The sequence below is a fragment of the Pseudonaja textilis genome, chromosome 1, assembly GCF_049901715.1.
Source record: "Pseudonaja textilis isolate UNSWEBS1 chromosome 1, rPseTex1.2, whole genome shotgun sequence".
NCBI lineage: Eukaryota > Metazoa > Chordata > Lepidosauria > Squamata > Elapidae > Pseudonaja > Pseudonaja textilis.
Window position 1 is genome coordinate 283,468,197 of NC_141990.1, and position 19,458 is coordinate 283,487,654.

Consider the following 19,458-nt stretch of genomic DNA (forward strand, 5'->3'; position numbering starts at 1 on the left):
CACCACTACTACACTGCTATTGTCAGCATGTGATCCAACATTCCCAGACAGCTTCCAGCAAGTTGATGGGACATGACTGCCAACATTCCTTGCCACCTTCCCAAGTGTTTCCTTCAGAGAAGCTTGCAGGGAAAAAGTCAATAAGAAATCCAGTCCCTCTATGTTTGCATGGCACCAGCCATTTATCGGAATAGCAATAGCACTTAGATTTATGTACTGCCTCCTAGTGCTTTGCAGCATACTCTGGAAGGTTTACAATGCCAGTTTATTGCCCCCCAAAAATCTGGGACCTCATTTTACCGATTACTGAAAGATGGAAGGCTGAGTCAATCTTCAGCATCTCAGGATCGAACTCCAAGCGGAGGGCAGAGTTTGCCTGCATTTTAGCCACTAAGCCACCAAGGTTCCTCATGCATTCCCTCACTCCATCCCCTACTCAGCAGTAGCCACTTACCTGCCTGCCACAGAGAAGGAGAGGAGAGATTTTCAATATTCATTGCCAGGTTCCGACAACAAAACTCAATAGAGAGGCTAACATAAGGAAGGAACTTGCTTCTGCTCCCATTGATTTTTTTTACCCACCCATGGTCATATATTCTATTGACTGTTTCCTAGTATGATTTGATTGCTTATTGTAGCCTATAACTACCATTAAGTGTTATACCTTATGATTCTTGATGAATGTATCTTTTCTTTTATGTATACTGAGAACATTTGCACCAATACAAATTCTTTGTGTGTCCAATCACACCAATAAAGAATTCTATTCTATTCTATTCTATTCTATTCTATTCTATTCTATTCTATTCTATTCTTGGGCCCCAACCTTATGTTCAAAGTTCAAGACCATTCACAGGCCAAAAGAAGATTGCCCACCTGCTATGAAATGTGCACCAACTAATGTGATTGTAACTATTGAAAGTCCTTAGGCACACTTGGAGAGGATTGCATTTCATTTTTCTTTTATCAATCATGGAGAATCCTTTCATCTTGCCATCCAAGCTTTTTTCCTCAATTGCCCAGGCATCATTGTTTTCTTCTGGTCAGAGCTGAGAGAAGATGTACAAGGGCCAATACATAGCATCTCTAAAGGATTTGCATGACTTCACAAAGGCCATGTTTGTGCAAATGAATGTATGAAAATGGAGGCAGGAATATAAGCAACATAGGATATTCTCATGGGTGGTTTGTACAGCCCTTCATTCCAACAAGGGCCATTCAATATGAAAAAATTCAACACTCAGTTGAAGATGCTTTTATCAACTATGACTATTGAATGACAACCACAGCACTTTTATTTGAGATCTTTAACTGATGTTAAATTTGTATTGTTTCTTATATCTTGTTACAAGCCTTATGATCATTCTGTGAATTCTCTTGCCTCTCAAAGATTATTAGCTATGTTAGTTTCTACATTGCTGTAAATGAGGAATATTTTGCTAACAGATTGTGAAATTGAAAGAAACTCAGATTTGTTCATATTGGTTTTATGTTGCCTCAGAAAAAGCTGCTTTAAATTATTCAGCAAATTCTTTGAGAGGATAATCGTAAAAAAGAAAAGCAGGGTTTAGAAGAAAACCAGTGTGGAATCACAATAGTATGCCCACTGTTACAAGACAGAGGGTAACAATAGTATCACAAAAGCTAATCTATACTGGTATTAAAACTAATGATGTTATAGATAATAAAAGTCATCAGATCTTCAGGTTTCCAGGGTGCAGTTCTCTGACCCTAAGTTATTACTGAATAACTTCTCTAAAGTTTTCCCTCCACCACCCCACATACAAAAACATGCAACTTTAACAACTTTAGCCAGATGTATAATTTTTTAAGAGAAGAAAGTATTTGGTTTCTATATTTTAATAATAGGAAGAAATGCGGTGATGGTACAGTTGAAGAACTAGCAGAAATATTTTTAAAGATTTACCAGTACATGCATTACATCCAGCTAAGTTAGCTTATCCAGTAAGTTTTTTATCACATGTGGTCTAGTTTGTTTCTGAACTAAGCTCTGAATGTATACTTATTTTAGAAGTTCAGTTCCTTAGTGAAGCAAAAGGATTAAAATTACGTCACATTGTGAATCATAACTAAAATATAAAACATATTTTGTTGTTGTTTTTTAAATTGCTATCTAATCAGGAAAAGAGGCCTATTGGTTTCTTCCAGTGCTGGATATCATTGGACAGCAATCCAATGCGATGTATTCTTAATTCCAACAGATTGTTTTTAAAATTTTCATGTCTAAAGAAAAGCGATCTGAGGGAAAATGGCATTATTGAGGCCTCTAATTCCAAAATATTGTGGAGAAACAAACCTGCAATCCCTTCCTGCACATATCACGAGCAAGATCAGTTCTGGCATTTTATTTCATATAGGAATCATTGGTGCTTCAGTCCCAGTCTGACTTTCCCTTCATTGGAAGTTTTGTTTCAGCAAAACTGATAACTTCCAAACAAATTAAAGGTACGATTTTATTTCCCCTGAAATCAGTTGGATATGTTTCACCTGAGAACTACAAAAAAATACAGCATATTAGTGTTAATGAATACAGGCAGAAATGGATTATGAAACATTAAATTATGAATCTGTTGATCTTCAATTGGTAGTTAGAACAGCAGGCATGCAAGGTGTTTGGTAGGTTGTGTTTTCTGAAAATCAAAATGATAATATAAATGGAAAATTCTAACAGTTTTTCCACAACCCATTGGCATCGTACTTCTGTATATATGCTTTCTTGCTTTATATACAGTAATCCCAAATAACACCTTAAATGGGTGGGAATCAATAGATACAGCATTCTGGAAAAGGTGTTTTTTATACAATTTATAAATTCCAAAAACTACTCTGGGCAGCATGCAAAAGATTAAAAAAAAAGAACAGTTTAATGCAATACTTCTCAACCTTTGAGATGTATAGACTTCAACTCCCAGAATTCCCTAACCACCCTGCTAGCTGGGAAATCCTGGGATTTGAAGCCCATGCATCTTAAAGTTGCCACGGTTGAGTAACAAAACCCTAATGTCCAAGGCCACAAACAGTCCAAACCATAAGGAACAACATCCACCAACATTACCAGCCGAATTTGCCTAATCAAACTGAGCAAACACCTGGGAGAACAACTGGGTCTTTAATGCCTTAATGAATGCTAACAGGGTCAGGGCTTCCCTAATCCCTGAAGGGTTGCAATTCCATGGGCCTTTTCTTTTTAACCTGCACTGAACTCACAGTTCCACAATACTGTGTTATATTTACAAACCATTTCTCTTCAAAACATGCTGCAACAGTACTAGTGTTGTTTATGTGTGCTGAGAAAAGGTTTAAAGGGTTTTTTGGTAGCATCTTCATGGTACATGTATTGAACTTTACACTTAAATAATCATCAAAGAAACTCATGCTAGAAAAGTTAGCTTAGAATGTTATAAAGGACCTTGGCTCCAGTATGCATGTCAGTGCTATTATTTTCAGCAACATGTGTTTAAGAGAGTTTGCTTTATGCCTTACATCTTTAAAAGTATGTGGATGTGTTTTAACTGCGGCAAAATTCTCCAAGCCAGTCATGGCCGACTGAGAGTGAATATACAAATAAAAGAAACGACCTTAAAATAACATTAGCATTTTGACATATGCCTACAGAAGCTAGGCAACTCAGAGTGATCCCATTAGCTCAATGTGATCCCATTAGTTGAATTGTTCTGTCTGTCTCTTTTCATCTAAGGAACAGTTCTCACATTCCATTTGTCAGTACTTGATGAGGCAGGCTGCTGCAATTCTTCTCCACTGGATAGTTGTTCACTCTTAGAAGTTCAAACTTTTCTCCTTGGGTGCTCCTGAGATCATCTTTAAAGTGCCCCAGATCAAAATTTGAGGAAGAATGGTTTCATTTTAAGACAGAATTATGTGATATGCTTTAATTTTTGAATGTACTTTTCCATGTTCCAGAAGATTGCAGCATATTTAAGTCTCTTGTGAATTGTATTGCTTGGACAAAGAACACCTTTCATTCCGAAAAGATAGTTGACAGCTTTTATTGCCTCTTCACTTTTGATAACTTTCTTTCAGAACAACTTTGTTAGAATGATTCATTCTCAGAAGCATGTAGGTATTTTATAGGCAAAAGAGCTTATGTAAAAAGATCATGACTCAGTCTTGGTTCTTTCTGAAACACTTGTTTATAGTCTAATTGTGAAGACAATACACTGCATTCTACATTAGCATTTGCATTGATTGGAATAAATACATACCTACACACTCATACTCTCTCTCACTCAGCCTTAGTTAGAATCTTCAATTCAGTCTCAACTGGTGATAACTGTGTTGGACAACTTCCTGCCATTCTCTTGGCAAAATTTCGTAAGTGCTTTGCCATTGGCTCTTTCATACTGCTGAGAAACAATGACTAACCCAAGGTTACCCAGATGTCTTTGCACCTAAGGTGGGATTAGAACTCACAGTCTCCCACTTTCTAGCCTGATGCCTTAACCACCACATCAAACTGATTATCTGATAACATTTACTGTAAATCTATTGTTATTGTGACTGCTGGAAAAATATTGAATTAGACTTAGGAAACACCTGTTTTTTCAAATAATTTAAAATAGGTACTAGACTTAATAAGTATCTCTGATTTCTTAGGAAAGTGTATGTTTACATTGGTATATTGGTAGATATGCTATAAGGAAATACGCTTATAATTAAGCAAACTCTGGCTGCTAATTTTCACCTTTTTGCAAGATATTAACATTAGCATTAATATATTGCAGAATTTATTTGAATGATAAAAGTAAGAGGCAGGAGCAATTCCTTCACCAAATGACCTATAAAATATTCATCTTAGGCTTGTGCTCCATTCCTTATCACATTGTAATCATCAGTGTCTACTAGTGTTTATATGCACCAATGCCCTGTTCAGTTACTCATATGCTGTCACTGGGAGCACCTAGATATTTAATTGTCTCTTTTATAAATGAGGAAAGGGGCCCTTTGATGACATGTTTTATGCAAGAGATAGACCCAAACTTTGGAATACATTTTGCCATGCCCAAAAAGTGGAAATTAAAGCACTCTTCAAAACATGCCTGAAATGCAAGGGAATCTTTGTCCCTGATGCTTTCCAAAACTCATGTAAGTGAATTTGCATATGAGGATAAGCCTCTTTAATTAGGTACTTCTTTAAATGAAGAAAGCCATAGAAACTAAAAAAAATAACTTTACTGAGTACCTAGACTCATGATGGCAAACCTATGGCATGGGTGCCACAGGTGGCATGCAGAGCCATTTGTGTGGGCACATGAGCTCCAGCCAAACTTACCTGCACTGCGCAGGCGCACTCCTCCCAGCTGATTTTCGGCCCGTTTGAGGCCTTTTCAGCCGCCCTGAGGCTCGAGGGAAGCCTTGGGAGGCCAAAAGACAGGCCTTTGGGAAGTACTGGAAGTGCTGAAATGGGCCTGTATTCAGCCTCCAGAGGCTCCAGAAGCTTCTCTCGAGCCTCCAGGAGGGCGAAAACGGCCTCAAATGAGCCGAAAATCAACTGGGAGGCCACACATTCACAGTACAGGTAAGGGGGCAGGGTGGGGGTATTGCACATGCATGCACAGGTGTGCGCATTGCATTGTGGGTGCTGGCACGCACACGCGCTTTTGTTACACCACAACAAAGGTTCGCCATCACTGACCTAGATGTATAGCTATAGCATTAACAAATAGATAAGTATATAGATTCTGGATTATTAAAAATAAGAACAGAACCCATCAATATAAGCGGGTGCTTATCTAGAAAACCAACCAAGCGTTAACCAAATTACAGGTAGTCCTTGACTTACAACAGTTTATTTAGTAACTGTTTGAAGTTACAACAGCACTGAAAAAAAATGACATAAGTTTTTTATATCTATGACCATTGCATCATCTTCATGGTTGTGTGATCAAAATTCAGGTGCTTGGCAACGGATTGGTGTTTATGATGGTTGCAGTGTCTCAGAGTCATGTGATCACTTTTTGTGACCTTTTGACAAGCAAAGTAAATGGAGAAGCCAGCTGTCTTAATAATGTAACAAATTTCACTTAACAACTGTGGTAAGAAAGACCATAAAATGGAACAAAACTCATTTAACAAATATCTTACTTGGCAATACAAATTTTGGGCTCAATTGTAGTCATAAGTCAAGAACTACCTGTATGTTATTAGAGTTAACTTCTGAAAATATATAGCTAGCTACATAGCTTTGTAACTTTTCCTGTAACATGATTTTCACTGTTGTATTGTAAAATATAAAAATATGAACATTGCCATTTTCATTCATAGCATTATTCAGAAAAATGAAACTGTAGAACATCTAAAGAAATGGAGATACAGATAAAATTGCTGTTCTTAGTAAAATAATATCTGGTGAAAGGAGTGAATTATGTTGACACCATTGTTTGTTTTTTGTTTCAATGAAATCAATGTAGACAATAGATTACACTTGTCTGTTGGTGGCAAACAAAAGCTAACCTAATTAGCTTTTGCTTAGCTGTTATTCTGTTAACTCTGAGAAAATAAGTTAAATTGTACATCATATTAGCTTAGCTATTTATTCATTGTACAATTAACTGGCAAAAGTAGAGTTTTTCTGGGACATCATACACATTTCTGAATCAAGCTTTTGTCTTCCAAACAGACTTAGCGTTACAACAGATTTTAGTGCAAGTTATTACAATTCTTTTTGCATAAAACAGGTCATTCAGAGTTCATCTGTAGGTGGGGCAGGCAAGGTGGATTGGGGGACAGTTCTAATAGATCTATTTCAATAATTAAGTCATGCATTTTTTTTCCTCAACAAAACCTGTAAGTCAGGTTTAGCCAGGTGGGAACTAGGTTTTCTTTAATGGCTGTTATCTTTGTCAAAAGAAATATTATGAAAATAAGGAATTGCTGTGAATATTTTAACACTTGACTAAACAGAGGAATAATTCGTGAAACATACTTAGCAACACAGGTTACCCTAAATTTAATGCAATTTGCATTTATTATCTTTTTATTAAGCGCATTCGGTAAGTTTGAAATTATTTAGTAAGTAGAATTAATGAGGTTAACAGTAAAAACGATTAGTAGTATGAACATTCTTAAATCCATATTTTGGAAAAGGTGAACCACAAGCCCACTTTAACTTTAGAAATTATGTCAGGAATCTTTTCAAACCAGAATACTAAATGGAACAATAGTAACATTATTCTTCTCTAGAATAAAAGATTTTTATCCTTTTATACAGTGGAATGAAATAAAGAAGCTACATTGGAAATAGTGGGTTCTGAACAATGTCTCCTGTGTTATTTTCATAGGGTAAATTTTATTAGGCTAATTAATGGCAAACCACTTCTGAAAAACCTTGCCAAGGAAATTGCATTGACTTGTCCAGACAATCTCCAAGAATTGGATATGATTAAATGGAGAAAAAGATTACTTGATCTCATAGAGATTCACACATATTGAGTAATCAGATTTCTTTAATATAAAAGCAGAAGAGGCAACTAAAGATTAAGAGAATTGTTTTACTAAAAAAATGATTTAAACAGGATGGCTTCTTTACAATAAACATTATGAAAAAAAAACCCAGCGTATTATGGAGGTGCATAAAAACACAAACAGTTTATATCACATTCTACATGGGCAAATTCTGTCCATAAATTAAAACCCCTACATTTATACGGAATATATAATTGAACTATGCATGTTGCATGGCAAACTGTCTAAAGTTAGGATTAAAAATAGAATTCTTGGGCAGACACAGTCTTCAAATCCATTATATTTTTTAAAAAAGTTCGAAACATTTTTTTAAAAAGTCTAGCATTCTGCAAAACAAAGAACTAGCCTTTAACATATTTATTTCAAACAAAAAGTGTCGGATTCCACATAAATACAAAGTGTTCTTACAAGATAAGCATAACTGCAGATAAAGTAACTTCAACACATAAAATGGGAGAGAGAGGGGAGAATAGTAAGTGGCCCAGATGTTTCCATCTCATTTCCAATCACATATTTCTGCTGCATTTTGAAATTATCCTTCTTCAGTGGTAAAACTCCTAAATTTGTGTAGACTCCATATACAACTGAAAATCCTGCAATAACACCTGATTGAGCAATATGAGCTGGAATGCCAATGAGATCATTTCCATTCTGCCCAAACTACAATAGGGTGGATGCATGAGTATAATTATCTTCTATGGGTCACATTTCTAAGCAATACTTTTTTGTGAGATGGGCAGCTATATAAATTTGACAAATAATATAAGGATTGATCAAGAGTGTGGTTATTCTAACTATATGTCTGGATTACCAATAAAAAATATAGCTTCCAAAGTTTCTTCCTTGTCAATTACACCTTTAACTTCCTTATTTCAAGATCTTTGCTTGAGGAAAAGCAGCAGTAGGTATGTGTATACTGCACAAAGTAGATTGGCTCCAAAGTTTTATATATTTTGATGAAAAAGTCCAATCCAATGACCATGTACAGGAAGAAATAAATTAAACCCAAGAAATAAATTAAACCATTTTAATACATGAGAAGAAAAAAGACAGTTAACAAATAAAACTTCAGTTAAAGCGTTTTGTGGACTAAGAAATCTCTGATTTGAACTCAGTTCATGCCATTTCCTTGGCAGGAATATGGAAGTGGTTTCCTATTGCCTCTGAGGGCTATTTTTGTAAACTCAGCCTGCTTTCAGCATGTAATTGGACTGTTTGATTGAACAAGTAGAGGGATAGGCAACCTGATCTCTCTTTTTCTCAGATAGCTATCTGAGGAAGACTGCAGTTATAGTCCAAAATTCCTAGTGGCACAAAATTTCCTACACCTGATCCCCTAATTCAGTTAAAAACAATTAAATGCTACACTCTGAGCTTCAATCTGGCTCATTATATACCCTCATGTTTTCAAAACAAACCTCGGGTTTGGGAAGTTTTTTTTTTTTTTTACAAAAATCTAGAGATTTTTCACTAATACATATAGTACAGAGGGCAGTTGAATATCCTTTATTCAGTCAACTGAAATAAATAAGCATTTTGCATCAGGGCCATTTAATGACTGGACAAATTCCGAAAAGAGAAGGAAGATAAAAGTTCTTTTAAGAGTTCTTTAAGGTATCAGTTTGATAACAACCAAAACACCTTTACTGCCATTAAATATTTACCAAGACTTAGCTTTCAGGAGAAGGGCAGTTTAGAGCAGTGTGCTTGGCTCCATGCATTGGTATTGATTAGCTATCAGAAGGACATGGTTAATGAATCACTTTGGGTATCACTTGAGCACTCAACATTGTTGTCAAGACTGCTCTTTTTTTTCTCTTCTCTTACCTGAAAATGACCTAAATTAAAGTCAGTTGGAACTGACACTAACCCTGCCACAGATTGCTCAAGAATCCTAGGAAATAAACAAAAGACTTTGGAAAATCAGTTGATCGATGCTTAAGCAATCCATTCTAGTGGCTCTTGTCATCCTTACTGGACTTTAGAACTAAACATGTTTACATTTAATTAAAAAGAACCCACACTTTACATCACATGGAAGCTATCAATATCAAATTGGAATTGATTTCCGCTTTGTCTCACTAGTGAATCATGATTTCCTTCAAACTGTTTTTTATTTTCAAAACATCAGCTTGCAAAATGAGTCGTATAAATTTTAAAGCAGAGTAAGCCTATTCCATGGAGATAATAATGAAGGTAAATGGCAACTAATTGAGCTCCTTTTTAGAGGCCTTTCAACTGCTTGAAGTGAATTATAGTGCCATGGAAATGGTGCCGATGGTTCCATTACATCTCCAAGATTTGGAGACTTTACTAAGATATTGCTGTTATAACATTTAACTGAATGAGCCCTTCACCAGGTTCTTCTTCATATACTGTAAAAAGCTACTAATTTATATATATTTTAAAGGATGGACTCAAATGATAAGTTGTCTGAATGTTTCTTGCAGGGTTTAGATTTTACTTTTTTACGCTTTGTATCAAATGTGAATGATCATGTTTAGCTTTCTTAGTTGTGAACATCATGCAGCTACCTATTTAACATGCCGGCCACATGACTACGGAAGCATCTTTGGACAATATTAGCTTTTCAGCTATAAATCAGAGATGAGCACCACTTCCCTAAAGGTGGACACAACTGGCAGGGGAAACCTTTGCCTTTTTATAGTTGGATATATAGCTTGATCCTATGGATCCTTTTGTAAATTCAAATCTCCACATGTAGCATTAAAAAATAAAAAACTAAATTCTAGACTTCCGTGTGATGCCACTTTGATGTAATATGATAAATTCATGGAAGATAAAATGACTATCTAAAAAAAAAAGTCAGTCCAGTTGCCTTTTCCAAAAAAAACCACCTATGAGACAACTATGACCTGGATGACTAAGAAACTTCATAGACATCTGGATGACTGGAAATTAGATTCACATGTTGTGTTGTTACATTGATAAAATATTATATGCCTTAAATATTGTGCTCACCCAATCAGTTATGGTTTATCAACAAATATGCTATGAGAACTCAGTCACAGAATGCTAGACTAAAATAGGCTTTGGTCTAATCCAACAAGATTCTTCTTTTTTTAATATTTGAAAATAGTATACTGATTTCTTCAGCTTATAGCTCAGGATACTACTTTGAAATGCTTCTTCTTTTTCATTTATGGTAAAGTCATGTTTAATATATTTTATCTGTTATTCTTCTACTGACTTTTTATTTCTTTATACATTATTTATAATTTAAAAATGTCCTTATTTAATTGAATAGATACTTCACATCATTTTCAAACAACCTCAGGTAGTAGGTGTAATGACATGCCAATTCCTTGACCTTTAACTTTTAGATTCCCATTAAATCAGCTGTATTTTACTTATGCATTCCTGGTGAGTTTTAATTTCTATAGGAAATAGCTATCTGGTTGTGCTTCTTTTTTTGTTCAGAAGCAAAAGGACATTGCCAATAAACTTAATGCAGGATTTGTTTGTTCTTCTTGCTTTTCAGTAGAAAAATATAGTTTCTATTTCATTTTATACCTACACAGTAATTTAGATATGTTCAGTCTATATACCCAATGTTTGTAAAAAAAACAAAAACCCAAGCTTCTAACAAAACAGTGTAGGGTAAAAAATAAAGCACTCATTTTGAAGAAAACATTTGTTTATGAATTTACTTTTATTTTGGCTAATTTAAAAACAATTTCAAAAATAGATATAAAATTTCTGTACTGTTAATACAGGATTCCTGTTCAGTCATTAAAATGGAAGTAATCCGTAAACCACTGTTTCCTACTTCATAAAAATATTCCAAGAAAGAAAATCTGAGAAATAACTCCAACTAGACTTCCCTGGGAAAATTTTAGGAAGGGTGAAATAAAGTATATATAAAATAAGGTGCTTTTTCAAGAGGCAACCTGAAAAGTTCAGAACTGAAGAAGCTTCTTGGATGAGAAGCAAAATGTCTTCAAGGAAAAATAAAGAAAGTCCAGTTGCCACTAGAAAAAGCACTTCTGCAACAACCATGAGTTGGATGTCTGAGAATCTCCATATAGAGAGATATATAACATATTTTATTATGCTCAGCAGCTGTTTTAAACATTTCTTGTTTTTTATAGTAACAAATCAAGATCAAAACTGAACTCAAACTTTCACACATTGAAGTGTGCACATAGAAAGACACTCGTGTGTAGTCACAGTCATATATCTGATACCAGCAGCTGAACAGATTTCCTGGACAAAAGGGAAAAGGCTCAGGAACCTAGAAAGCTTGAGCACCTAGTCATGGAATAGCCAAATAGCCTCCTGGCTCCTCCCAGTAATCTTCCTTCAAATTGCCCTGATGTCTCTCCTGGCTTCCAGTCATCTGTCCAGGCATTGATTACCAGGTTTTCTACACAACTATGCTCTCCAGGAGCTTACCAAAAGCTACTTAGGGGCTGAGTTGGCACAGCCCCTGGGAATAAGACAGGTAGAAATAATAGAATACAGCATCAGTTTCACATCTTGCTCTTTCAAACGGAAATCCCTAAATTTAGATCTACACTGTTCTGCTCAGTAAAGATTATTTTGTACGTAGTAAGAATATGAAATTAGAATGTAGGCATATACAAGGAACCTGATTATAGTATGACCAGCTCATTCTGATGTTGTTGCCTTTATTTTTTCATTCAGATATAGCCTATGAGGTTGAACCTCCAAAATAAATTTCTGCAATTACCTATCGTCTATCTGTCTGTCTATCTGTCTGTCTATCTATCTATCTATCTATCTATCTATCTATCTATCTATCTATCTATCTATCTATCATCTTAAAGATAATCAGTTTCATTTTGCTGAAGTTTCTCCCTGAGAAAGAATTGTTGTGTTGACAAAAGCAAGAGATATGGGAATTATTGTACAAATCAGAAGCAACTTGAACCTGTAAATACAGAGAAACTCCTGAATAATATTTGCTTCTACTTAGAAGAAAAGAAAGAAAAATAATCAGAATGCTCTAAAGAATTAACTGCTGCGTCAGTTCTATGTTAATTTAAATGTATTGTAAAACTATTATAAAAGACATAGCAGGTTTTCTTATGTCACTTTATATGCTTAATAAACGAATGAATGTGTATGCACATATTTATGTCCTTTTGATTGATATATTTAAAATTACATTGTATTGATCACCACTGATGTACATGTTTTTTGTTTCATCAGTTTGCATCAAGCTCTATCCCAAGAAGCAAATCTTAAGGATCAGTTCAACTCCACACTTACAACATATGAAAAAGCTTTGAAAAATAAAGATGATATTGTCTCCATGCTCTTTCTTCAAAATGAGGAGCTGGTGACTCAGCTCCAGCAAATGGCAGCAGAGAAAACAAGCATAGAATTAAAATTTCAGCAAGCTTCAGATGCTTTTCAAGAGACCACTGAAAAACTTCAAAAGTAAGTATATAGCCTGTCTTTTTGAAAAATGCAATTTGTTAACTAAACGGCCTCTTGTGCCTTTTTTTCCATAGCATAAAAAGGACAATAAAAAGATAAAAATACTTAAACGTTCTTATAATGCATTAAGCAATTTAATAGACATAATAGCAATTTATTTTAAAGCTTTGGGCACTTTATAATCTGCTTCAAAGGTTTATTTTCAACCAATATAGAATAGTTACAAAATTTGCAAGGAAAGGAAACACATAGACACCACACAAATTCAGAGAGTTTATATTCAAGATTTTATTGAATATAGCTTTACATATTAGAGATTGGATTAGTTGTTGTGGCTAGGGACTGCAACAGTTTCAATACAAGTTTGTGAATATTCTTACATGTTCATATTTGACATGAATCAATACTGATCCACTTGAAACTGAAAATTTTAAGAAGGCGTTATTTGATTCAAGTTTGCACATTGAAACTGGGGACAAGCCAATTTAAATGAATGAATTGAGTGAGTCAATGAATATTTCATTGGAGTGGCTAGCATAGCCAATTTGATCTGAATCAATTTGAGATTTGAATTTGGGGGGGAATAGTCATTAACTGTTCAGTTGTTTGTTTATTTAAATGTATTTGTTGCCTACTTTTCCCAATTCCAAGCATCTTTACAACATATGAGTCACACAGATAGAAACACCCACAAAATAAATATCAATTATAATAAATTATTCAAATTATAAATAGACATATAGCTGTCATCCAACAATCCCAAATACTCCCTTAGAGGATTGTTTCCATCACCTTCTGAAACATCAAGGTAAAGACACATACTTAACAAGCTGTGCCAGAGGGACGAACTACCCTCCACATTTCTTTGGGACATCATCAGAAAAATACCCTATTTCAGGTTTTGACATGATTAGATGATAACAGTAGACTTTTTAGCCAAATGCCTTCGAGAGTTTTATCATAATATGTTTTAGAAATTTACCTCTGTCTTTTTTAAAAAAGAGATGGCAGGGATCAGAAAACAGTTTAAGTTGCAGTAATTGAACTAGTGCAGAAAATATCTTATTCAACTTAAAAATTAAGCTTTCCAAAACTCTAAAAAGTACATTCCTTTTGTTTGTTTTTGTCGGGTACCAGACTTGGCATTACACTGAAGAATGCCCATTGACTTGTTCTTATGAGCTCTACTACCTCTGATCACTGGGTTTTTTTAGGATGCCAGAAGATTGGCAGAACTGATTGGCAAGCTTGGTCATTCCTGTAAACAGCCTTCTTATCACTAGTTTTGAGAGCTATCCAGCTGGCCAGAGCATGTTAGCGAGGCTTGGCTTTTTCTGAGCAGAGCTGAAAAGAATGGCCATTAACTTGTTCCTTAAGGAGTAATGGGCATTTGCTGTTTCTGATTACCGGATTTTGTTAGGATGCCAGGAAGGTTGGTGGACTTGGTCAGTAAGTTTGGCTCCTCCTGCAAGGGGCTTCCCCACCCTCCACCCCCATTACCATCCTTAGTAAGTTGCTAGACAATGCCAGGCACAGTGGCAAGTTCATTTCATCTGGCCAGGACTTTGTTAGGTCAGGGCTACAGCTTAATGGCAATTTTCCATGTCAATTATCAAAGGCAGCAATAACAGCCTGGTACAATGTCATACAGTGCCCAAGAGATAGACAAGGGCATAGAAAAATAAGCTGGTGTAGAAAAAGTCACATTGTATGCTTGCAATATTCTGTTCTCAGAATCAGTAGAAGCTTGGCCAAATACTATCCTGGCATCCATTCATTCATTGTTGAGAGACAAAATATGCCCCTAATCTGCAGAATTTAGGAGGAAGATTTGATCCAAGAACTGAGTTGAACAGAGTTGTTACCTATAGCATTAGCACAAATAAGGCAGGCCATTATTTGCTAATGTCAAGAGTGAATCAGGACTTGATTGGGTCAGAAAAATGAATATAGACCAGAAATTTAAAAATGAGAGGAAAATGACTTCAGGGAAAGAAGAATTAGTACAAATACTTTATTTTCTTATAATTGCTAAGTTCTTCATTTTTACTAATCTTATAATATAATAGTGTCTTTAAAGTTTTCATGAATATTTGCTCAGCATATATTCCAGTTGAAATATATATTATCTTGTATGTTCTCATCATGTTTATTTAGCTATTCTCAAGTTGTATGTTATGTACTTGTGAGTATATTTCCATAATTCATGCTTCAAAAAAAGGATAAAGCATCGCAGATCCCCCAGATTCCCTTTAGCTAAATGAAAATGGCTTTGGATTTTCAGAAGACCAATGGACGAGTATTAGTTCATCAATCTCTTTATTCCTCTAATAAAAATTGTAATTCCCTTTCAAGATCATCATATTAATGATCATTGTCAGTCTTGTAATAGTGAATTCTGTAGTTTGACAATGCTGAGTTTCTTTTCCGTCTGCAAATCAGTCTTCTTAACAGGAGTATCATGGATTCTGGTATTATGGAAGAGGAAGAAATTGTTCTTCCTATCCAGGTTCTTTAATGCTTATCGATGTGTCATATCCATAATTTTCTACACATCTCTCATGCCTTCTTATCCTCTTGCTTGCTTTTTCCCTAAATCAAAAATCAAAAAGGCTTAAATGTTTTTAGCCTTACCTCACAACTGCCCTTACCTTGGACAGTTCATCCAAAAATTGATTGTTCTTAATGCCCTTTGCTGAATCTTTTCCATTTTACAAAAATATTTTAGTGCATTTGTAATACTTTGTGATAATTATGTAAACGTAGTGTTCCCCAAGGCAGTGTCCTAGGACCAACTCTTTTCATACTCTACATAAATGACCTCTGTGATCATATTAACAGCAACTGCGTTCTCTTTGCTGATGATGTAAAGCTATTCAACACCACAGACAATACTGCTACCCTTCAAAAAGACCTTGACTATGTATCAGAATGGTCAAACAAATGGCAACTTCAAATCTCAACAAATAAATGCTATGTCCTACATATTGGCAAAAAAAACAACAACAACAGAAAATAAAATACAGGCTGAATAGTCAAGACTTTGTTGATGATCCAAACTCTGTCAAGGATCTCGGAGTACTCATTTCTAATGATCTAAGTGCTAGAGCCCACTGTAACTACATAGCCAAAAAGGCGTTAAGAGTTGTTAACCTAATCTTACGTAGCTTTTTCTCTGGTAATATTATACTACTAACTAGAGCATACAAAACATTTGCTAGATCAATACTCGAATACAGCTCATCAGTCTGGAACCCACATTACGTATCTATTATTAACACAGTTGAGAAAGTCCAGAAATATTTCACAAGGAGAGTTCTCCTCTACTCGTTGTAGAATACCTTATGCCACCAGACTTGAAATTCTAGACCTAGAAAACCTAGAACTATGCCGCCTTTGGTTCGATCTAAGTATAGTATATAAAATCATACATTGCAATCTCCTACCTGTCAATGAATACTTCAGCTTCAACCATAACAACACAAGAGCAAACAATAGATACAAACTCAAGGTTAATCGCACCAAACTTGATTGCAGGAAATACAACTTCAGCAACAGAGTGGTCAATGTCTGGAATGCTCTATCTGACTCTGTGGTTTCTTTCCCAAATCCCAAAAACTTTAACCTTAGACTGTCTACTATTGACCTCACCCCTTTCCTAAGAGACCTCTTAGGGGGCATGCATAAGCGCACCAACATGCCTACCATCCCTGTCCTATTGTTTCTTTTATTTTTCATTTTTCTTATATGTATCCATGTATTCATAACTATGTTTTTACTTGTACCTATATCTTGTAAGCAATTGACAAATAAATAAATAAATAAATAAATAAATAAATAAATAAATAAATAAATAAATAACTATTACAATGAGTTATGTCATAGATTTTGATCAAAGCTTTGACATTATGGTATTGACTGTTTTATTTTAAATTCCTTTCTTTATATTTCTGGCCCTGAATTTCCCATCTTCACAGCAATCATGTTCACTGCTCTGTTGAACTCTGCGAACTCCTTCCATTCCTATTCGGTTGCCATCATTTTAGTTGTTTATACATGAATTTAGCCATTCCTGTCTCGATGGTTTGCATCACTACTTAGGTGGTATGGCATTTACCATGTTTATATTCTTTTCCTCTGTTTAAAGAGAGCTTTTTAGACCCCTGTCCCTTCTTTTTTTAATCACCTTAAATAAATGGGTAGCATTCACTAGTTTGAGCTGCTTATTCCTAACCTCTGTATGTCTGTGAACAAAAATACTTTTATTGGATAGCCCATTTACAGAGTTCCCTTTGCTAATAATATGTAGATATTGCTATTCCTTATTTTCTTATGTTTTCTTTAACCAGTTTCAATCCAAAGAGGACCCTTTTTTTCTTCATATCCATGAGCAAGGAGCTTGAGAGCCTTTCATTAAGGACATTATCAAAAGCCTTTTGAATATCCAAATAACTGCTGTTGTTAAAACTTCATGTTTTAGTATACATCAAGCTCTTCCTGACTTAGCCCCTAGGATGCTATGAATGCAGTCACTATAAGTAGTTAGTCTAGGTCTTAACAGAAGAAATGGGATTATTAATTGTGGAAAAGCCTCTTGCTTTCTAGCTGCATCCATTCAAAAGCATTTTTTTAATTAGGCAGGGCATAAACTATTTTATTCTTTTGGGTTCTGGTTGGGTTTTAAATCTGGATTAATTTGTCTTCTGGCTTTTTCCCCTTCTGTTTTAAGTTGTTGGCTTTATTCTTTTTGTATGAGAATATTTTGAAATTATGTATTATTCTAAAGGCTTTCTGAAAAGGAAAATATGGGCATAAACATTTTAATAAATAACATAAATGAATTAAATATACTGATGTCATAATGTAGTCATACATTATCTCAAAAGATGTTATCTAGCTCTCCTTTAATTTCTTTTACACTCCCATTGCCTTTTCCTTGGAAAAGAGAAAAAGTGCTCTAATAGACTTTGGGATATCATCTAAACTATTATACTAACTTTAGCTTGGGCTTTTCTTAGAAAAATTAATTCAATTTGACATGCTTAACTACTTGGGAAAATGTCTACCAGGTCATTTAATGCTACAATCAGCTTCCCAGGCCTGTAGCAAAATTAAACAGCTGAGCAAAATCTTTTGACAACAACAGCATGCCCTTTCTGTTAAAAAATACAAAACATGGAAATGCTCACTGCTACTTCCCAACATCCACAGTCACCCATTCTATCTTATAATTCAACCTGCAAACAGATTAAGCAGCTGAGTTTGTGGGAAGTATGTTTACTTTGAGCTAAGGATTCAATGACACCTCTGGGAGAGCCACGCAGACAGTCCTACTCATCAGCAGCATAACCAAATTAAGAATTCACAGGAATTCACAAGAATTGCCACATCATACAGTCAAGTATTTTGCCATTTAGGAAAAAGTATGTTCGATAGTCTTCATTAAGAGAGGGAATGACGGGAAGAGAAATTATGTTCATTTTTTGGAAGCAATTAACTGATCCTTGTATTGAAAGTTTCCCAGCAGGCTGGTTTTGCTTAGAGTTTCATTGCAACCCTCCATAATTGTTCAAAGAAAGGGAGTAACCTTTGCCTGTCACTTGGTTTTCTAATGGTTTATATGTTCCACTTCCTGTAACCATCCCTGAGACCATAGCAAGAATATAGCTTTTAATGAAACATAAATTATATGTATGGGCTTTTTCAATGGTAGTGTGTGCTTTGCATCTATGGTAGATCAATGCTGTTCTTACACAAGTTATGTTTAAGAAAACCTTGTTTCCTTTGTTGCATTTCTCTTGGTGAGAATTGTTAGGAACTAAACGCATCTATTAAGAAACATAATTCTATGTCATGGCTCTTGGGAAAAATATCATATCTGGACAGATTGCTCAGTGTAAGAATCTTTGTGTCTGAAAAAAAAAGTTACTTTGCTATCTGCACCCAGGAATTGTGTGCATTTCACACAATTTCACATTTCACACATTTCACACCAATATCCAGGACATTCTCCAATGCACACTGGAGAAGAACAAAAATGACTCTCTGAATAATTGCACCACAATGTGAGATGGGGGGACTAATCACTTACCCCATGGGTCAGGGAAAGATATTGTGAGGTCCATTTTTTCCTAACATGACTATGAAAAGAATGTGGTTAAGACTCGGGGGTCTTTCCAGAGGACAGTAAGCAAAGGAAACCATGAGGAGAGGAGAATTTAGCACATGGGTGTAAAAGTGTCAGCTCCACGGATTCTGTCTGAAGGGAATGCCTGGATGACTAGAAGAATCAACCTTGGCAATGGAAACACAAAGCTCTTTTCATCAATTCAAGCTTGGAGTCTAAAGCTGCAGATGGTTACCTCCAGCACTGCCTATTCAGGGTGAGGGTTTATAAAACAGCACTTTGCTGAATACTAATAGATCAAAACAAAGATTTAATTACATAAAGATGGTTTGTTCATTTTTAAATGAGGATCCAGGTCAGTGTCTCAGAAAAGAACTGTATGACTATCTTTTATATGTTAG

At 35.2% G+C, this 19,458-nt stretch overlaps 1 protein-coding gene across 4 annotated transcripts in view; it reads left to right on the top strand.

The window, feature by feature from the left end:
* The window catches only part of MIPOL1 (mirror-image polydactyly 1), a 190,581-nt gene that overhangs the window by 154,353 nt on the left and 16,770 nt on the right, over nucleotides 1-19,458 (top strand). For all 4 annotated transcript variants that reach the window (XM_026711259.2, XM_087921916.1, XM_087921915.1 and 1 more), the window contains one exon: nucleotides 12,700-12,930. In XM_026711259.2, coding sequence (XP_026567044.1) covers nucleotides 12,700-12,930 — 231 coding nt within the window. The remainder of the gene's footprint in view (nucleotides 1-12,699; nucleotides 12,931-19,458) is intronic.